Genomic DNA, 17,659 nt, shown 5'->3' on the forward strand with positions numbered 1-17,659 from the left:
TTTGGCTAATCAGCACGTTTGGAGATTTTCTTCCTTTGTTTTCAGTTGAGCACCACATTACTTTTTGATAACTTTTCAAATGTTTTAAACTGGGCAATAAAACTAAAGAAAAGTCCTAAAATCATACATTTAAACCAGGTAGTGTAAACTTAACAACTTTATTTGATGTGGCTGATTGCAGTTACATTAATTCATGTGTAAAGTTCCCTCTAGTTTGTCATAAATCTTTCCAAACAAACAAAGAAACAAACGTTATACTGTATAGTAATGTTAGAGCACTTTCCTGATATAATAAGGAACACAATCGGTAAATTTTTGGCACTGTTTGCTCAAAGAAATGTGCATTTATCTGATTGGCAGACGAGGAGCAAAGTTTGAGCCCAGTGAATGGAGCCTGTCCAGACGTCTCCTTTTAAGCCATCCTACCATATTTGCTGTTTTCCCCAACAACTTTCCTGACCCTTGTTGTCCAAAAAGATTCAAAGCCACAGAATGAATGTTATATTCTACATAAAAACTTTTTACTGAAAATAATATATTCAGATATAACCCCTTTGTTAGACTGTTTAACTGTAATTTAATTAAATTTTTCTTGAGTAACTGTGATGGATGAAAATCACAATTAAAAATAGTTTATTTTGTATTTTAATTATATGTAACTAGTTGTTACACTGTAACACTGGGGGTACTGGGGTACTTGAGCTCATCTAACAGGGTTGTTAGACAAAAAAAAGGTTAGGAAACAATTAAAAAACACAAAAGTTGAATATCTGATCCAATATTAGATATTTATATTAAAACTGACGCTGCTGAAACTGCAGTCAACAGGCTATTTATTTCATGATGTCACAAATAATGCAGACAGCTGTAGCTGAACCTAAACTGTCTGTGCAGCATATTGAATGCGAGCCATTGTGTCAATTCATTGTAACGCTGCACCTATTAAATGTCAAAATGTTTCCGGTATTTCAGCATCCTGTGCCTCAAACAAGTCCAGAAATCAGTCGTGCGCCTCATGCTCATGTAGGTGGATGTTCCTACACACCAAGGTTTCATTCAGCACATACCGGTCCTGCTGGCAAACACTATTTTCTCCCTGATCCTCTGCATGCGTCTCTATACATATCACACACTTGCAGGTACACAGATGGGCACCCACACACACACAAACACACACCGTGCTCTTGTCACACAAAGGCAGCTAATTTGAAGTGGAGTGTGTACGTTGTGTTTTAACGGAGATTTCACATTGATGTTTGGCCTTGATGAGAGCGCCGGGCTGCTGTGTTCGCCTGTTTCCTCAGCCAGAGCATTGTTCTCTTAAACAGCTGTCGTTTTGGCTGATTCAGAACAGATGGCATGTACATGTGGGTTTGCTCGGCTGCACGTATGTGCGGGCGGGTGGATGTGTCTCCGAGACAGAGTGGGGGAGAGGGAGAGACGGGGGGAGGGATGGGGAAGCACTGAGAAAGGCGGGGATGTAGGTATGTGTGTGTGTTTGATATCCATAAATGTTAAAACATGCATTTAAAATGGATCACCAAGGTTTTAGAATAGTTGTACTTCAGTGGGATAAAAGACAGCCTCATGCATTGCGTGGCTGATGGTCACATGACCCTGCAGTTTTGAATCACATGTAACGGCGTCTAATATAAGATAACGTGTTTGAAGTGGTTCAAATGGATCCTTTTTGTTCAACTGAACGCTGGAACAGACTGCATGTTCAACACACAAGCTCCTGAAATCGCCTGAAGGCAAAGAGTTGTTAGACTACAGCAGTTACAGTACAACTGGTGTGTGCCAGTGTGTGTCTGTGTGTGTGTGCATGTGTGTGATGGGCTCTGGGATATCTGTGTCTCCGTGCATATGTTTGTCCCACGGCGGTGTTGTATCATCGCCGATGGCAACCAGTGGCCTAACAATGACAGAGACTCCTTTCTGTGTTGCTGCTAGCACATGCACAAATACACACACACACACACACACACACACACACACACACACACACACACACACACACACACACACACACACACAGGGGAAGCACATATTTCCTTGTGTTTTCATGCCTGTATTTTCACAAAACTGTAGGCATGATTTGGAGTTTTGCTTTTAATCTAGTTACCTTGACTAGTTTTTCTTTTCTGTTGCCAATAAGGAATTTTTTAATCTGTCCATTTTGAGCTACTGTAGAAACATGGTGGTGCAACATGGAAACCTCCATGAAACAGCAGACATTAAAGGTTCTTCTTAACGAAAACATAATGATTCCTATTTTCAGGTGATTACACACAAATAAAAATATACTTATTAATATATTAATTTCTGACATATTCTGCCAATAAATCTAGATACATTTTGCACAATGATCCTCTAAATATAAACATTAACATTTAACCAACATTGTGCCTACAACCAATAACCCTAGCATAATAAACAAATGAATAAATAAATAAATAAATAAATAAGTAAATAAAATAACAGCAGGGAATAGTTTCCAGACTGCTTCAAACTATTCAAAATTATAAGTTTCTAAAAATTTGGGCAAGTCAGCAAAGTTCAAATTACACACACACACACACACACACACACACACACACACACACACACACACACACACACACACACACAATGTTCAGTTAGAGATGGAGGTTTGTTGTATGATATGGCTGGCAAGTTCTTTAAATATTACTCATTTAAGTATGCATTTTCAAGCCAATATTTTCGGTAGCTTTGTTTTCAATCTTGTTGCCTTGCGCATGTTTCTTCTTTATTTTGTTAATCCTTAAATTGGCAGTCACATATAAATATTTTGGAAAATTAATGAACTGCTATGTCCAAATGTAGCAAGGCTAAAATAACAAAATCTCATGATTTTTCCTCTTTTAAAATGTGACTTTAGTTTACAATTTACTCTCTGTATCTCCCAAGATTCATTTCTCAGTTATAGTATAAATTTAACATTCTTCCTTATTTAAAAAAAAACCAAAACTTAATTTGGCAACTTTTAAAACACTGTATAAACAAATAATTAGTTACTTTCTTCCATGTTTTGCATAAAAACTTTTGAAAGTGGAAAATTGAACAATAGTTTTTCACATAAGTTTTGAATCATGGCATAATAAACCAAAACATCATATTCCTGTTTTTGTTTGACCATTTCCTGTATAGTTCCTCTACACTAACATGATCTTATAGGCAATGGAAGGTGAGCAAACAGGAGAAGGTTGTGAGCACTGGGACCAGAGACCATGCAAAAATATGCGTATGCTGGTGAATTAATCAATAACACACATTTATGAGTGAAATAAAACGCAATCAATATTTCACACCTTTATATTATTGATTATCTGAGTACTGGCCTCAAAACATACATTTATCTATAAGTGATTGTCCCTGTTTTATATCCTTATTTGGGCAGTGTATCCTACAAACATTCAAAGTCTGATAATCAAAGTTATGAAAACATCTTAAATCTTGGTTAGTGTTTTTGTCTACCTTCCTTTCCATTTTGAAGATTTGATACAAATGATGAGCATAGTTTTCAATGTTGGCATGAGGTCACATGACCTGAGTACATGACTCATCTCCCCTTCAGTGGAATAAAGTTCATCCACTTAATGCTTCCGTCCACTAATCTGTCAAATGACCCTATCCACCAGAATACAGACACCAGTTAAAGCTTAATCAGAAATTCAACTGTACATTTCCACCATAGATAACACAACCCCACCCCCCCCCCCCCCCTTTTATTTAACCTTTGTGCGTCCTTTGAAGTGGTAGATTGTGATAGAATATGTGCTTCCGTGCCACACCCATCTCACTGACCGGCTTACTCTGTTTACATACCAGCTTAGATGAGTGATGGCCTGTTGCAGAAAGGAATGCTAGGCACAAGGCCACTGACGTTCACACACACGCTCATCATCTTTGCCATGGTAGTTGCTAAAACAAGGCTTGCGTATCTGTGTGCCTACTGTGTGTGTGTGTGTGTGTGTGTGTGCTACAATTGTTATTCAGAAATCCAGCCTTAATCACAAAGTGTGAACATGCAGCATTTCTCATCTGATGCTGTTTTATCCTTTTGATAGACTTATTAACAAAAGAAAACATTCATAGATGTACAAAGAGGCGAGACTGTGATTTGTCTTGATACATATTTTCTCTGTATGATTTCCATTGTATTATACTTAAACTAGAGGGATTTGAATATAAATTGAAAGCCTCAAGCCCACTCCCCGAAGCTAAACTGTAAATAATAACTCTAAACTTTTTCTAATCTTTGGTAATTGAAGCAAATGGGTTTTGCGGGGAGAGATTTGTTGCAGGCAAACGTACATACATTCATTTTTATTTACGAGGAGGCGAGGGCTGAGCAGTGTAATGAGTGAAAATGCATGCTTAATTTAAATGGCGAGTGTGTCTGCTAGGGAATGCATTAGAGTCTGCAGAAGAAGCGTAAGACATATTAATTGACAGACAGGAACCGCTGTCTCCGAGGTTGATACAAGTAATTTATTACTTCAGAAACGAATGCCACCGCCAGAATGTGCTTCATTAATTTCAAATTTAGTTTTAATTTCAAGCTGTTGCCCCTTGAGAAGAATAAGGTGGCAACTTCTGTTTGAAGAGACATTTTTCCCCTCTCCCTCCCTCTATCTTTCTCTTTCCATCCTCCATCTCTCTCTCTCTGGCTGTCTCTGATTTTCTGCAGTACAGAACAAAGACCTGGGGGTGGAGGGAGAACGGTAGGGGGTGGAGACTTGATTCCAATTTGAAAACAATGTCAATGTAAAAGGAAAGAACAGAATTACTCCAACTGTTTATGAGAGGAAATACTTTGTCTGTGAATGTCAGTGGATGATTGCTAGGGCTGGCTATCGGCACTCAGTACCTTAAGTAACGGATTGAAATAACCCAGTACCAAGAAGTATTTGGTACCCCGATCTAGAAAGAAATGACTGTATGGCCTTCATAAGGAAGAACCTTCAAGAAAAAAAAAAAAAAAAAAAAGCTAACACAAGAAGTACTCCATTGATACCAGTATTGCTTTAAGGGTGCTGGTATTGGTACTGGTATAGTATTTTTTTAATGATACCCAGCCCTAATGATTCCTCTGTTTCCTGTGGAGAATATGTGAATGCCTGTATCTTGTTAAGGAAACAGGACAAGAGAGTCTCCATCATTATGTATGCTGTCAGTATAGTTCTAACAAATCTCTTTTTCTTTCTTCTTGTCTCTGTCTGTGCAGCATACGTCCCTGAAGATGAGAAGGAAGCAGCCCTGCTGGATGAGGACCTGGATGGAGATGACTCGGCTCAGGAAGGGGAGGAGCCTGCTGCCAAGTTCCTATGTCAGGACAGGCCAGGATCCACTGGCTTCCATGACTCCCCTAACCCTGCTGACTTTTCTGGTCAGGAGCTGGACAGTGAGTCTCACCTGAGCGAATCCAGTGACAGAATGTCTGACTTCGAGAGCTCCTCGCTTAAAAATGAGGAGGATGTCCTCCTCTCTAAAGACCCCTCAAACGCCCTGTCCCTGTCTTCCTCCTCTGCCATGATGGCTGTTGCCAATGCCACTACCCCAGTAAGTGGAGATGAGGCCGTATTAGCCCCAACTGGGTCGGTGGCTGACAGCCTGGAGAAGATGAAGGCCATTTACACCTCTTTCCTGACCAATTCCTATTGGTCCACACTGAACCTGAACCTGAGCCAGCCCCCTGCAGAAAAACCCCCTCGCAGTCACAGCAGCAGCAGCAGTAGCAGCAGTAGCAGTAGCTGTGGAAGTGGAGGCTATGACTGGCACCAGACAGCCATGGCTAAAACCCTCCAGCAAGCCTCACAGAACCACCAAAACAGACTGGGCCTGGTCCAACATCCCCCAGTGGCTGTATCCACAGCATCTACAGAACCCAACCTCTTTAGTACCGTCCAGCTGTACCGGCAGAGCTCCAAGCTGTATGGCTCTATATTCACTGGTGCCAGCAAGTTCCGCTGTAAGGACTGCAGTGCGGCCTACGACACACTGGTGGAGCTCACGGTGCACATGAATGAGACAGGCCACTACCGCGATGATAACCACGAGACAGATGGTGAGGGTGCTAAACGGTGGTCAAAACCCAGAAAGCGTTCCTTGCTGGAGATGGAGGGGAAGGAAGATGCACAGAAAGTTCTGAAGTGCATGTATTGTGGACACTCCTTTGAATCCCTTCAGGATCTAAGCGTCCATATGATCAAGACGAAACACTACCAGAAAGTGCCTCTGAAAGAGCCTGTTACCCCAGTGGCAGCTAAGATTATCTCCTCGGCTCGAAAGAGAGCCCCTATAGACCTAGACCTCCCTAGCTCGCCTGACTCAAATGGAGGCACCACACCTAAGCCCACCTCCCTCAGTGACTCTAATGACATACTCCAGAAGGTCACCAACCCTTACATCACACCTAACAACCGCTATGGACACCAGAATGGTGCCAGCTACGCCTGGCAGTTTGAATCCAGGAAGTCACAAATCCTCAAATGCATGGAGTGTGGCAGCTCTCATGACACACTGCAGGAGCTAACCGCTCACATGATGGTGACAGGACACTTTATTAAAGTCACCAACTCTGCCATTAAGAAAGGCAAACCCATTACAGAGTCATCCACCCCTGCCCCCACGTCTAATCCAACAGCGGAAGAAAAGGTCCAGTCTGTTCCCTTGGCTGCCACAACCTTTTCCCCTCCGCCTGCACCAGTGCCTCCTCCAACCAGCATCTCCCCCACTGCCATGGTTGTGGAGATAAAAAAGGAGGAGAAGGAAGAAGAATGCACTAAAGAGTCCACCATCAACAATGGTAGCAATCTCAACAAGGAGAAAAAAGCAGCAGGTGAGGAGGAGGCAGAGGAGAAGTTTGATATTTCATCAAAATACACTTATCTGACTGAGGAGGATCTGGATGAAAGTCCAAAAGGTGGTCTTGACATCCTAAAGTCCTTGGAGAACACAGTGACCTCAGCCATCAACAAGGCACAGAATGGAGCTCCAAGCTGGGGTGGATATCCCAGCATCCATGCTGCCTACCAGCTCCCAAACATAATGAAGCTCTCTTTAGGCAACTCCGGGAAGAGCTCTCCCCTAAAATACATGTTCCCTGGAGGGGAGATCCTCTCCCCCACTGGAAAGAGTCAGCCTCTGATGTCCCCTTCCAGCCGCCAGACCTCCCCGCTGCCAAAAAACAACTTCCATGCGATGGAGGAACTGGTCAAGAAAGTGACAGAGAAAGTGGCCAAGGTCGAGGAGAAAATGAGAGACCCCAGCAGTGTAGTGAGGGGATCACCTCTGAGACGTACTACACCCTCACCCTGCAACAGTGAGGCAGGGGACTCAGCACGAGGAGAGTCCCCCAAAGACAATAGAACAGGAGGCTGTAAAACTCCTGAGAATACAACTGGAGTGGAAAAGGTAGTTGGTGATGGAGGTGGAACCAATCACAGAGATTCAAATGGAGATATTTCCATAAAAGAGTCTGTGGAGAATGGAGTGGAGTCCACTGCTGTGACTTCCCCCCTGCCTGCCTCACTCTGTGGCAGCACAGCTATCATCACAGATCATCCACCTCCAGAACAACCATTTGTCAACCCTCTCAGCGCACTGCAGTCAGTAATGAACGTCCACCTGGGGAAGGCCGCTAAACCTGCCCTGCCCTCCCTTGACCCCATGAGCATGCTGTTCAAGATGAGCAACAGCCTGGCTGAGAAAGCAGCAGTGGCTGCTTCCACCCCACCAGCACAGACCAAAAAGCCCAGTAATGACCACTTAGACCGCTACTTTTACCAGCAACACCTAAACAACGACCAACCCATAGATCTCACCAAAGGCAAAAATGCTGACAAAAACAGCAGTAGTGGTTCTTTGGGTTCAGCAGCTCTTTCTTCTACCATCTCCACCCCATCCTCAATTTCTCCTTCCTCCACTGTCACTATGACCAAAGCCTCAGCTGCAGTAGCGTCCTTTATGGCCACCTCACCTTTGAGAGAAAATGCGCTGTCAGACATCTCTGATATGTTGAGGAACCTGACGGAGAGTCAGGTGGTCTCCAAGGCCTCCACGCCTACCAGCCTGTCTGAGCGCTCTGATATTGAAGGTGTCACACAGGAGGAGACAGAGGACGTTTCACCAGCCCAGAAACGTAAAGGCCGCCAGTCCAACTGGAACCCTCAACACCTCCTCATCCTACAAGCCCAGTTTGCTTCGAGTCTGAGACAAACAAGTGATGGAAAGTACATGATGTCGGACCTGAGCCCGCAGGAGAGAATGCACATCTCCCGATTCACTGGCCTCTCAATGACTACAATATCCCACTGGTTGGCTAATGTCAAGTACCAGCTGAGGAGAACCGGTGGCACCAAGTTCTTGAAAAACTTGGATTCAGGTCACCCAGTTTTCTTCTGTAGCGACTGCGCCTCTCAGATCCGCTCACCGTCCACCTATGTCAGCCACTTGGAATCCCACTTGGGCTTCCGTCTGCGAGATCTGGCCAAGCTTTCCGGGGAGCAGCTGCTCAGCCAGATATCACAGCAACATCATCAACGTCACACCAAAGGACTATCTGAAAAACTGCTCTCTAATCTTCACCCAACCAGCCACCCCTTACCCTCCTCCCTACCCACGTCCCTACCGTCTTCCTTACCCATCTCCCTTCCCTCGTCCTTAACCACCTCCCTGCCCTCGGCTGAATCTCCGTCACCCTCCCCGGACAACGACGACGAAAGTGGGGCCATGTACCAGTGCAAGCTCTGCAACCGGACTTTTGCGAGCAAGCACGCGGTCAAGCTTCACCTGAGCAAGACTCATGGGAAGTCCCCCGAGGACCACCTCATGTACGTGTGTGAGCTGGAGAAACAGTAGCACTGACTGTGGACAATGCTGCATTCTTTTGTAATGGCTCACTCTCTCTTGCCCTGTCTCTCTTAAGCATTTCACGGACATTTCTTTCAAAAGGAAAGAAAGGATTATTGACGTGAAGGAACTGCACAAAGACGACATACAACTACTGCTTTGAGTTTTGGCACATGGTTTTAAATTTTGTGTTGTAGCAGTTGTTTTTTTTTTTTTCTTTTGTTTTTGTGTGAGGTAGACTCACTCTGGCCCAAGACAGGACAGGAATAGTGACTTTTTTCAAAATGTGCAGATCGGGGCTGTTGTCATTGGAGAAGATATAGTATATGAAGGTTTAAAAAAAGAGATTCTAAAATGAAGTGGTGTGTATTTTGAAACTTGTGTAAATGGAATTAAGGTCCTTTATATTTTGGCATCACTGGGGTGTGATAAGCTGCATGCATAAATGAAACAGTTTAGTTAAACATTTTATAACTAAATCTGGTGCACTTTCCATGATTTCTTTTCTTTTTTTTCCACTCTTCCGCTCGCTCTATCTTGTTTTTCTTTCTTTTATTTGTGCTGGAGTCAGCATTTAAAAATTTAACCCTCTGAGTACGTCAAAGCACTTCTACACCTAAGATCCAAACATTATCGACGCAAGATTTAAGATTGGGAATTACTGAAGCTATTTTGAGAATTAGATGGACAGTGTGTGCATTGTGTCTGCAATGCCTGTTTCCCAGACATACAGTATGTTGAGTCTAATCCTAGACATGAAAGCATCTCTCTCTTCACTGCGAGGTTTTCATCTTGGGCTTAATATTTGACTCGGAGATGCTCATGGGACTTGACACAAGCATTGTAGCTACAGTATATGTTAAGAAAGAAAAAAATCTGAAGTCTTTTACTTTGGTCGATCAGGGACCTATATTAATTCAGGTCTGTGTAAAATATGTATATAAAAACATATTAACTAATTCCTGTCTAAATTATGCATCATTTCTATATTTTTAATTTAAAAGGATTATGACTATCTGCTGGTGCACAGTATATGAAGACATAAATAAAATTGTTTTGCACAATAGTTTTATAAATGTGTTATTTAATCAAAGGATACAAAAAAAGACAGGTAGCAAAAGGACGACAACAGGTGAATCTTTTTATTCCCAACTCGTGCTCAAAGGGTTAAAGACTCTTTTTACCAGACACTACTCTACATGTGCCGCTGTATGAACACTAAAAAGATATTAAAGGTTGTACAAAAAAGATGTTACTTTATGAAGATATTTCACATGTAAACTGTTATTTATAAGCACTCTTGGTTGTTTCATATTGTTGAATGCCTTTTTCGATTGGTCCTATTTTGTTTTTCTTTTTTCTTTTTTTTTTTTGTTCTGTCTAATTACTCTGCCATGATTCCACACTGCAGCTTTATCTTTTTGGGATATGAAAGGTAACCATGGTTACACTAACCTCTTGAGTGACAAGTTCTGCTACATTTTTGGCAGTTAATTTGCTGAAGTAACTGACAGCTGCCAGTGTAGAGAAATAAAAAAAAAAAATCCTTATGTGTAAAATATCGGCATGTAAACAGCACAGATACTGTAATGCATTCTGTGCCGTTAGTCTTTTTCATTTCGTTCTCTCGTTTTTCTGTTGTTGTTGTTCTTGACAATGAACCCCCATTATATGACTTCATATAACCTTGTTTTCTACTGCAGCATTAAAAAAAGGAAACAGTTTTTTGCAATAATGTGTGTGTGTGCATCTTGTGTCATGGCTATCAATTATGTGTGTGCTGTGCAGTCCCTAATGAGCACATTAGACTGGGAGTGTGTCAGCGTCTGTCTGTGACGAGCTGCAGACTAGTTTACAGTGAGTGGCAGTAGTGGGGCCGTGTGGGAGACAAACACACACACACACGCACATACGCACACACACACTTATATGCAAACAGACACCTCATTGTTGGGCTCTCCCAGTAGCCTCCTCTGCTGTCCTAGTGGCTTAGACTGCATAAACTATATAAGACTGAGTCTGCAACAAAAGAAACAGCCTCAGAAACAGTTAACAATCAGATGACAAAAAGTTATTTCACCCATTGTAAGGGGGCAGTGGAGCAATCAAATAACCAGAGAGCAACTGAGCTCCATAGTCACCTTCTTTCTCTGTGTAAAGACACACAAACACGCACATACACACAAGTTTCCCTTCCATATCTCCAGCTCTATAATTACCTCCAACGTCCATTTTGTGACTACTCTCCGCAAGGTAAGAAACCTGGCAGGCATATTTGTTTAGGCTTCATGGGAGATGACAACAATGCTGACAAGATGAGCAGGTCCTTTCAAGTGTTTATTTATTCATAATTTTTCCTGTCCAGAGCCGTGATTAAATAGGAATTGTATCGCTATCAATTTGATGATATGTGCTGCACAACAGTATGATATAGATAAAGCGAAGAGTTGAAGCCTACAGCAGGAGGAGGAGACCTACGAGAGCTGCTTTCTGTCTGGAGATCTACGAGAGAATCAGTATATGTTCAGGACAGATAAGGGAGTGAGAATATATTGGTAGCTGGAGAAAGAAATGTTCAAGAACTAGAACATTTATTATCAAAATACATGCAAATTTGCTCAAACAAGTGAATTGCCTAAACATACACAGCACACACATAATAGACTGAGAAATAAGGATTCTTTCTGAAGGGCTGAGGTTCTACCCAGAAGTATTTGCTACTGAAGAACCTGTACTGGAAGAAAGGGTTCATCAACGGTTCTTCGTAAGACTAGGTGTTCCATCAAGAAACCTTTTCATCCAAAGAAGCTGAAAGCTGAAATCTTTATAAAATATATTTTTACCTCCACTGGGGTAGGTTCTAGATGAAACTTTTGCAATATATAAAGCTTCTCAGTTGAACACCTTGGTTGGGTTCTAGATGAAATCCTTGACATATATAGAGTGTTTGGTAGAACACCCTGGGTAGGTTCTAAATGCAACCACTAGAATATAAAAGGGTTTTCAGCTGAACACTGTGGGAGGGTTCTGGATGAAACCACTGGAATATAAAAGGATTCTTGTTAGGACTCCCTGGGTTGGTTCTTTGATGAAACAACTGGAAAATAAAAGGATTCTTGGTTGAACACCCCAGTAGGGTTCTAAATTAAAACAGTGGAATATAATAACCCCATGGGTGGTATAAAGGTTCTCCAGAGATTACCCTGGGCAGGTTCTAGATGAAATCTCTTAAAAATGAAAGGGTTCTTGGACGAACACCCTTGGTGGGTTCTTGTTACCACCCCTAGAAGGTGGAAAGGTTCTGGCTAACACCTCCAGGGTTCTGGGTAGACCCATTTAATCAGAGAAGGGTTCTCTGTAGAAGCTCTCATAGGGATTTCTGGGTGAAACCGTTCAGAGATGGTTCCAGGTGGAACCTTAATAAAAGGGGACCAACAAGGGCTCTCCTATGGGTACAAGTCAAAGAACCCTTTATGGTTCTAGTTGGGACCTTTATTGCTAAGAATGCATAGCAAAGTGAGACAGTGCCGTCTGTTCCCACTACGTTCTCCCACTGAATACACAATGCAGAAGGAAACAATGCATGGTCAAGTACACACACCTGCACGCAGCACAAACACACAGCGACTCTTCATTGTACAGACCACTGTACCAAATGATCTTCTTTTCTTCACACATAGACGCACAAAAGGCCAGGACACACACACACCTCTCAACAGCCAGGTAGAAGGACTTCATCCGCAGTGACAAGGTGCCACTTTGTGTGAAAATGTCAGCCTTCAACAGTGCAGCCTGAAGTCTGGCACCGTATTTAAGGCTCTCATTAGCCTCAAAGAAAATATGCGTGAAATTGAAGTGTAAGAAAGCCATTTTCTCTCCCCCTGCCTTCACATCCGACGAGCACAGGCAAGGGCTTATTAAGGTTCAAAGCTAGTCTGCGGGAGACAATGGGCACCACCACTGGGATGTGTACACTACACACAGACACACACAGAGAAACATTTTCGCATTAATGCATTTACTACGTATGTATCGCAGTATAATCATAACGTCCACTAAACCGCATTGGTTACAGTCAGTGAAGTAAAATGATGAGTAAATGCTCACTTCCAGACACCGTTCATCCTGACGCATTTTTTTTCTTTAAAGCACTCTATACTCATACAACTTCACTTCATCTCAGTTTAACACAACACCATTGTGTCAGGTCAAGTCAAGTCAGTTTTATGTGTATAGTGCCAAACCCAAACAGAAGTGATCTAAGGGCACTGTTCATATAGAGCAGGTCTAGACCAGGGGGTTCTCAACCTTTTGTAATAGAGGGCCCACTTCTGATTGGTAAAAAATGTCTGAAGACCACCTTCCACCACAAAGGGAAAAAAACATAACCTGACAAAACAATTAACAAATAAAATTAAATTAAATGAAACAAAGCAGAGACAATAAAATGGGTTGTAACAGGATTTTTGATCATTGGCATGTTGAATTTTTACCATAGCTGACCATTGCAATTATGCATTTCAATTTGATAGTTCTTTTTAATCAAAAAAGAAAAAAAAAAAAAAATAACAATTTGATAGTACCACTGCCCCTGTGGCCCACTAGATAGCACTCTAAAGGCCATCCTCTGTGTAATATTAGGTAATATGTGCTCCATTAATGTAGATAATAGTGATTATCATCCAAATTAATACAAAAAAGGGGAAGTTAAAATAAAAATCTTGAAGAATCTAGTCCTGGTTGATTTGAAAACACTTGTGGTTACTGCTACAGTTGCAGTTAAAATAACGCTTGCCCCAACGAGGGGAAGTTAACACACCTTTATGCTGAAGTCAGAAATGCAGAGCAAATGTTTTCTGATTACAGTGCAAACAAGCAGTGGGCTAGGAGGTTATATTACAGGAAACTTTACGTAATGTGAATACAATACATACTGTATGTTTTTGCTCGAAAAATGTTGACCATAAATAATGAAGAAATGGGTTTAATGTGTTGGGCATCCTAAATATTTTGCATTTAACTTGACTGTAGAGGGGTCCACGTCATCCACAGCTACAAGCATGTGTCTAATGCTGAAACAATTAGTCAATTATTTGATTAATTAAGACAAGTGATTAATCTGCGAAGTAAAAAGACAGACAGTAGCAATAGTAGCTCAAAATGCCAAACATTGGCTGGTCCAAGCATTTCAATTTTTGCTTTTAACCCCCATCAGAAACTTGGTACCTTAAAGCTTTCAGGACTTTACTAGCAATGCTAGCAGCTTTGCTCTTTGGAAGGTAATGTCAGTCTGTCCGTCAGTTTACCACTTTAGTCCAGACTGAAATATCTCAAGAATTTTTAGATGGATTACTGTGAAATTTTGTACAAATATCCAGAGAATGAATCCGGCTGACTTTGGAGATCAACTGACTTTTCCTGAAAGACAACATGAGGTAAATATTTGTGAAATATCATGACAACTGTTGGATGGACTGCCATACATTTTCATACAGACAATTACATCCTTCTTAGGCTGAACTGGATTCTTTTTATTGATCTCCTAAATCTTCCTCAAACACACACGTGCCAAACTCAAGGCCTGTGGGCTGAATCCAGCCCGACAACTCCATTTGTGCAGCCTGTGAGAGCTGACAAATAACATAATCCGTGCAATACAATTCTATGACGTGTTATGGAAGTACGGTCCCATTTTATCCACACACTGATGGCATCCAGCCACCAATGGCACTCTAGCCAATCAGCAGTAGCTAGTGTAGCGTTGGCTTGGTTAGAGCTCACCCCAAAGAGCCAAACCTTCAAGGGATGTGTAAACATGAAATTGAACAGTCAGCAGCAGTATTCATTCAGCGAAGGGTCTGTATTCATGTGTTACATACATCCTGTGCTAGACGCATGTCCACGTTCGCCAGGAGTGAGACTGAAGTGGGGGAAATCCGCAACATCACAGGAGAGATCCCACTGCTGCCATCAATGAAGTGTCTGAGCTTGGTTAGAACCCCCACCCCGAAAAGCTGAGGGTCAAAACATCAAGGAATGTGAAGACTGGGACTTGAACCAGGGACTTCTAGTAAGAGAGGGCACAGTTTCCATTCAGCTGGAGAACCAGGCCTCATAGGGCAGGGTCATGTAGCTGTATTCATGTGTTACACTTGCAAGGTTAAAAACAACTTCTGTCACTTCATTTTTAAGCAAATTGCATTTTGCATTCGAAACCTCACTCGCAAACTTCACAAACTGAAACAATCCTTATTGTTATTTTGACTGCATTACTTATAATACTTAATACTTAATTCAATAAGTTGTATAATAGCTGTAAACTTCGGTGTCTGCTTACCAATATTTTTCCTTGCCTTTTGCTTGCGGAGCTAACTATTAATTATTAACTTATTACTAATGCAATAACATATGCAATTATAATGCTGAAGTGGCTGAGACGAACTTGAGTATGAAACCCCTCCTCCAGGTCACTAACTAGCAGATACCTGCAACGATTTACATAACAAACATTAAAACTGTAACACATCATCATGTTAGCATGTTCACTGTGCACATTTTAGCAGAACCACTACATGGCTGTAAACAGTTTCGTTATTATTAGATATGAAATTAAAACAACAATAATCAAAAGCTTAACAGATAATAAAAGGTCATTAGTTGCAGCTCTATCCCTGTCCTAAGGAAGCCAATAATATGTGCAAGTGCTTTGAAAAATGCATAGCAATTAAACATGATTGCCCCACTCTGTGAGCTATGTAGAATTTTCAATGGGAAGTAGACTTTCGGAGATGTAAAAAGACTGCACTGCCTGAAGCCGGCAATGCCAGTGAACATTAACATCTTAATAGTGGTTTTGGAGATGGTGCTATGTGCCAACATACCACACCCTCATTGTAGCCCGCACAATGCAACCGTCAGAATCCCCCAGGAACATAGAGGGAGCCTCCACAACAGTAAGCTGCTCACATGCATTTGAGGAAGGTGTGCTGCAGATCCAGATAGCTTTATCTAAAGCAGGGGGCTGGTGGGAGGGTGGGAATACAAGCTCGGTGGATCTACTCCACACAATGGAATCACACGGCATAACACAAATAAAGCCGGGGTACAAGCAAGCACACTCCTCACACAAAGACACACCGAGAGCACCCTGTCCATCTCACTTTCTCTCCATTTCTTTTTCTGTTCCCATTTCTTCTCTCCTGTTCTTTCTTTCACTTCCACACAGACAGTAACACAGACATACCACTACCTATAGGCAGACTAGGCCCCTACCTCACACATCCTATTATTTGTTTTCCTTAAACATTATATAGTTGTTATTGGAAATATTTTATGCCATTTAGTGTGAAAAAACAAATAATGGAACATTTTCCGAGCGGGCCTCATCCATCTCTTGTAGGAGCAGGTCTAATTGGCTGATTCCATTACCAGTTGACAAAGACAACCAGTTCCTGAAAAGGAAAAGAAAAGATCACTAAACTCAATCAGTAGATATTTTGATGAAATGTCCTGTGGGAGAAGTTTGCCTTTGGGCCTTTCTGCCAGAAAGCTTTGGGCCTTTCTGCTAGAAGGGTTAGAGGAAAGGGTTAAAGAAAGCAACAATATATGTGTTTTGAAGTTGTTACACAACAGAAATGTGTAATCAACCACCCAGCCAAATTTGAATGATTAAAAATCATTAAATATATAAAATTCAGTCTCAAAATCAGAATCAAACACCACTACGTCATGAAAACAACGTAAAACATGGAGGCTCTGTGTAGCAGCTTTATTGGACACATTCAGTCATGTTTGGATCACCAGAGCCAGAGGATGGTGATAGGATGGTATTTTTTCTTCTGTGTCGGGTTGTTGGAACTGAAGTGAGCTGCTGGGCTGATCTGGACTGGAAGGGTTGCTGATAGTTTGTTTGTAACTGACCGTTAGTGAGGGTGAGGGGAGGGGAGGCGGTGTTGTTCATGTGTTGGTTCAGAGGGCTTGTATAGCGTTTGGGTAACATGGCTCCACGGTCCACTCAAAAACTCCTGAACACAGAAATCATGAAAAACTGTTTAACAGTCTAACTACATAGTTCTCAGTCTTTTCACATGTTTTCAGCAATATGTTTAAAAGAAAAACTACCTTTTTTTCTGCATATGTTGGCCATCAGGACTTTGTGCCAGATAGCCCTTTCTGGCATTTAGTACTTTAACCTAAACCATAAATTTTTTCCACCCTAAATATAACCAGGAGAGGCTTTCTGGCAGAGAGCCTTGAATGTTAACTTCTCCCAGTGGTCTATCACTAAGTCATGACAGATCTTTTTCTGCCAAGAAACATCAGCATGGCCCTAGGGATGGTAATGTTAGTCTACTGAACAGACGGCCGATCCACCTAAAATACTTCAAAATCTATTGGATGGATTACCATGAAACTTTCAATATCTGTGATGCCCACATGATCCCAATAACTTTTCTAAACCCCTGATCTTTCCTCTAGCACTATCATCAGGTCCAGTTTTTATTTTGTCCAATTCTTTGGTTTAGGATCAAATAACTGCAAACCTAATAGCATTCTCCTCAGCTTCAGCTGTACTTCATGTTTTGTGCTGCTTAGCAAATGCCTGCATGCTAACACCCGAAACTACCATATTAAACATGTTAAATATTATAGCTGCTACATATCAGCATATTAGCATTGTCATTGGGAGCACATTGGCTTGATGACATCTCACTACTCACAAAGCCACTTGCATGGCTGTAAAAGCCTCTAAAACGCTTAAAATTTAATATCTTAAAAATTT

The 17,659-nt window shown here is 41.7% G+C and overlaps 1 protein-coding gene across 1 annotated transcript in view; it reads left to right on the plus strand.

Annotated features, from left to right (window-relative positions):
• The window catches only part of tshz3b (teashirt zinc finger homeobox 3b), a 60,882-nt gene extending 50,270 nt beyond the window's left edge, over nucleotides 1-10,612 (plus strand). Inside the window, exon 3 of the mRNA XM_084722066.1 lies at nucleotides 5,252-10,612. Within this exon, the coding sequence (XP_084578192.1) occupies nucleotides 5,252-8,886 (3,635 nt within the window). The 3' untranslated portion in view covers nucleotides 8,887-10,612. The remainder of the gene's footprint in view (nucleotides 1-5,251) is intronic.
• The last annotated feature ends 7,047 nt before the right edge of the window (nucleotides 10,613-17,659 follow it).

This window comes from Lutjanus erythropterus, chromosome 1 (assembly GCF_056507025.1).
Source record: "Lutjanus erythropterus isolate fLutEry1 chromosome 1, fLutEry1.hap2, whole genome shotgun sequence".
NCBI lineage: Eukaryota > Metazoa > Chordata > Actinopteri > Lutjaniformes > Lutjanidae > Lutjanus > Lutjanus erythropterus.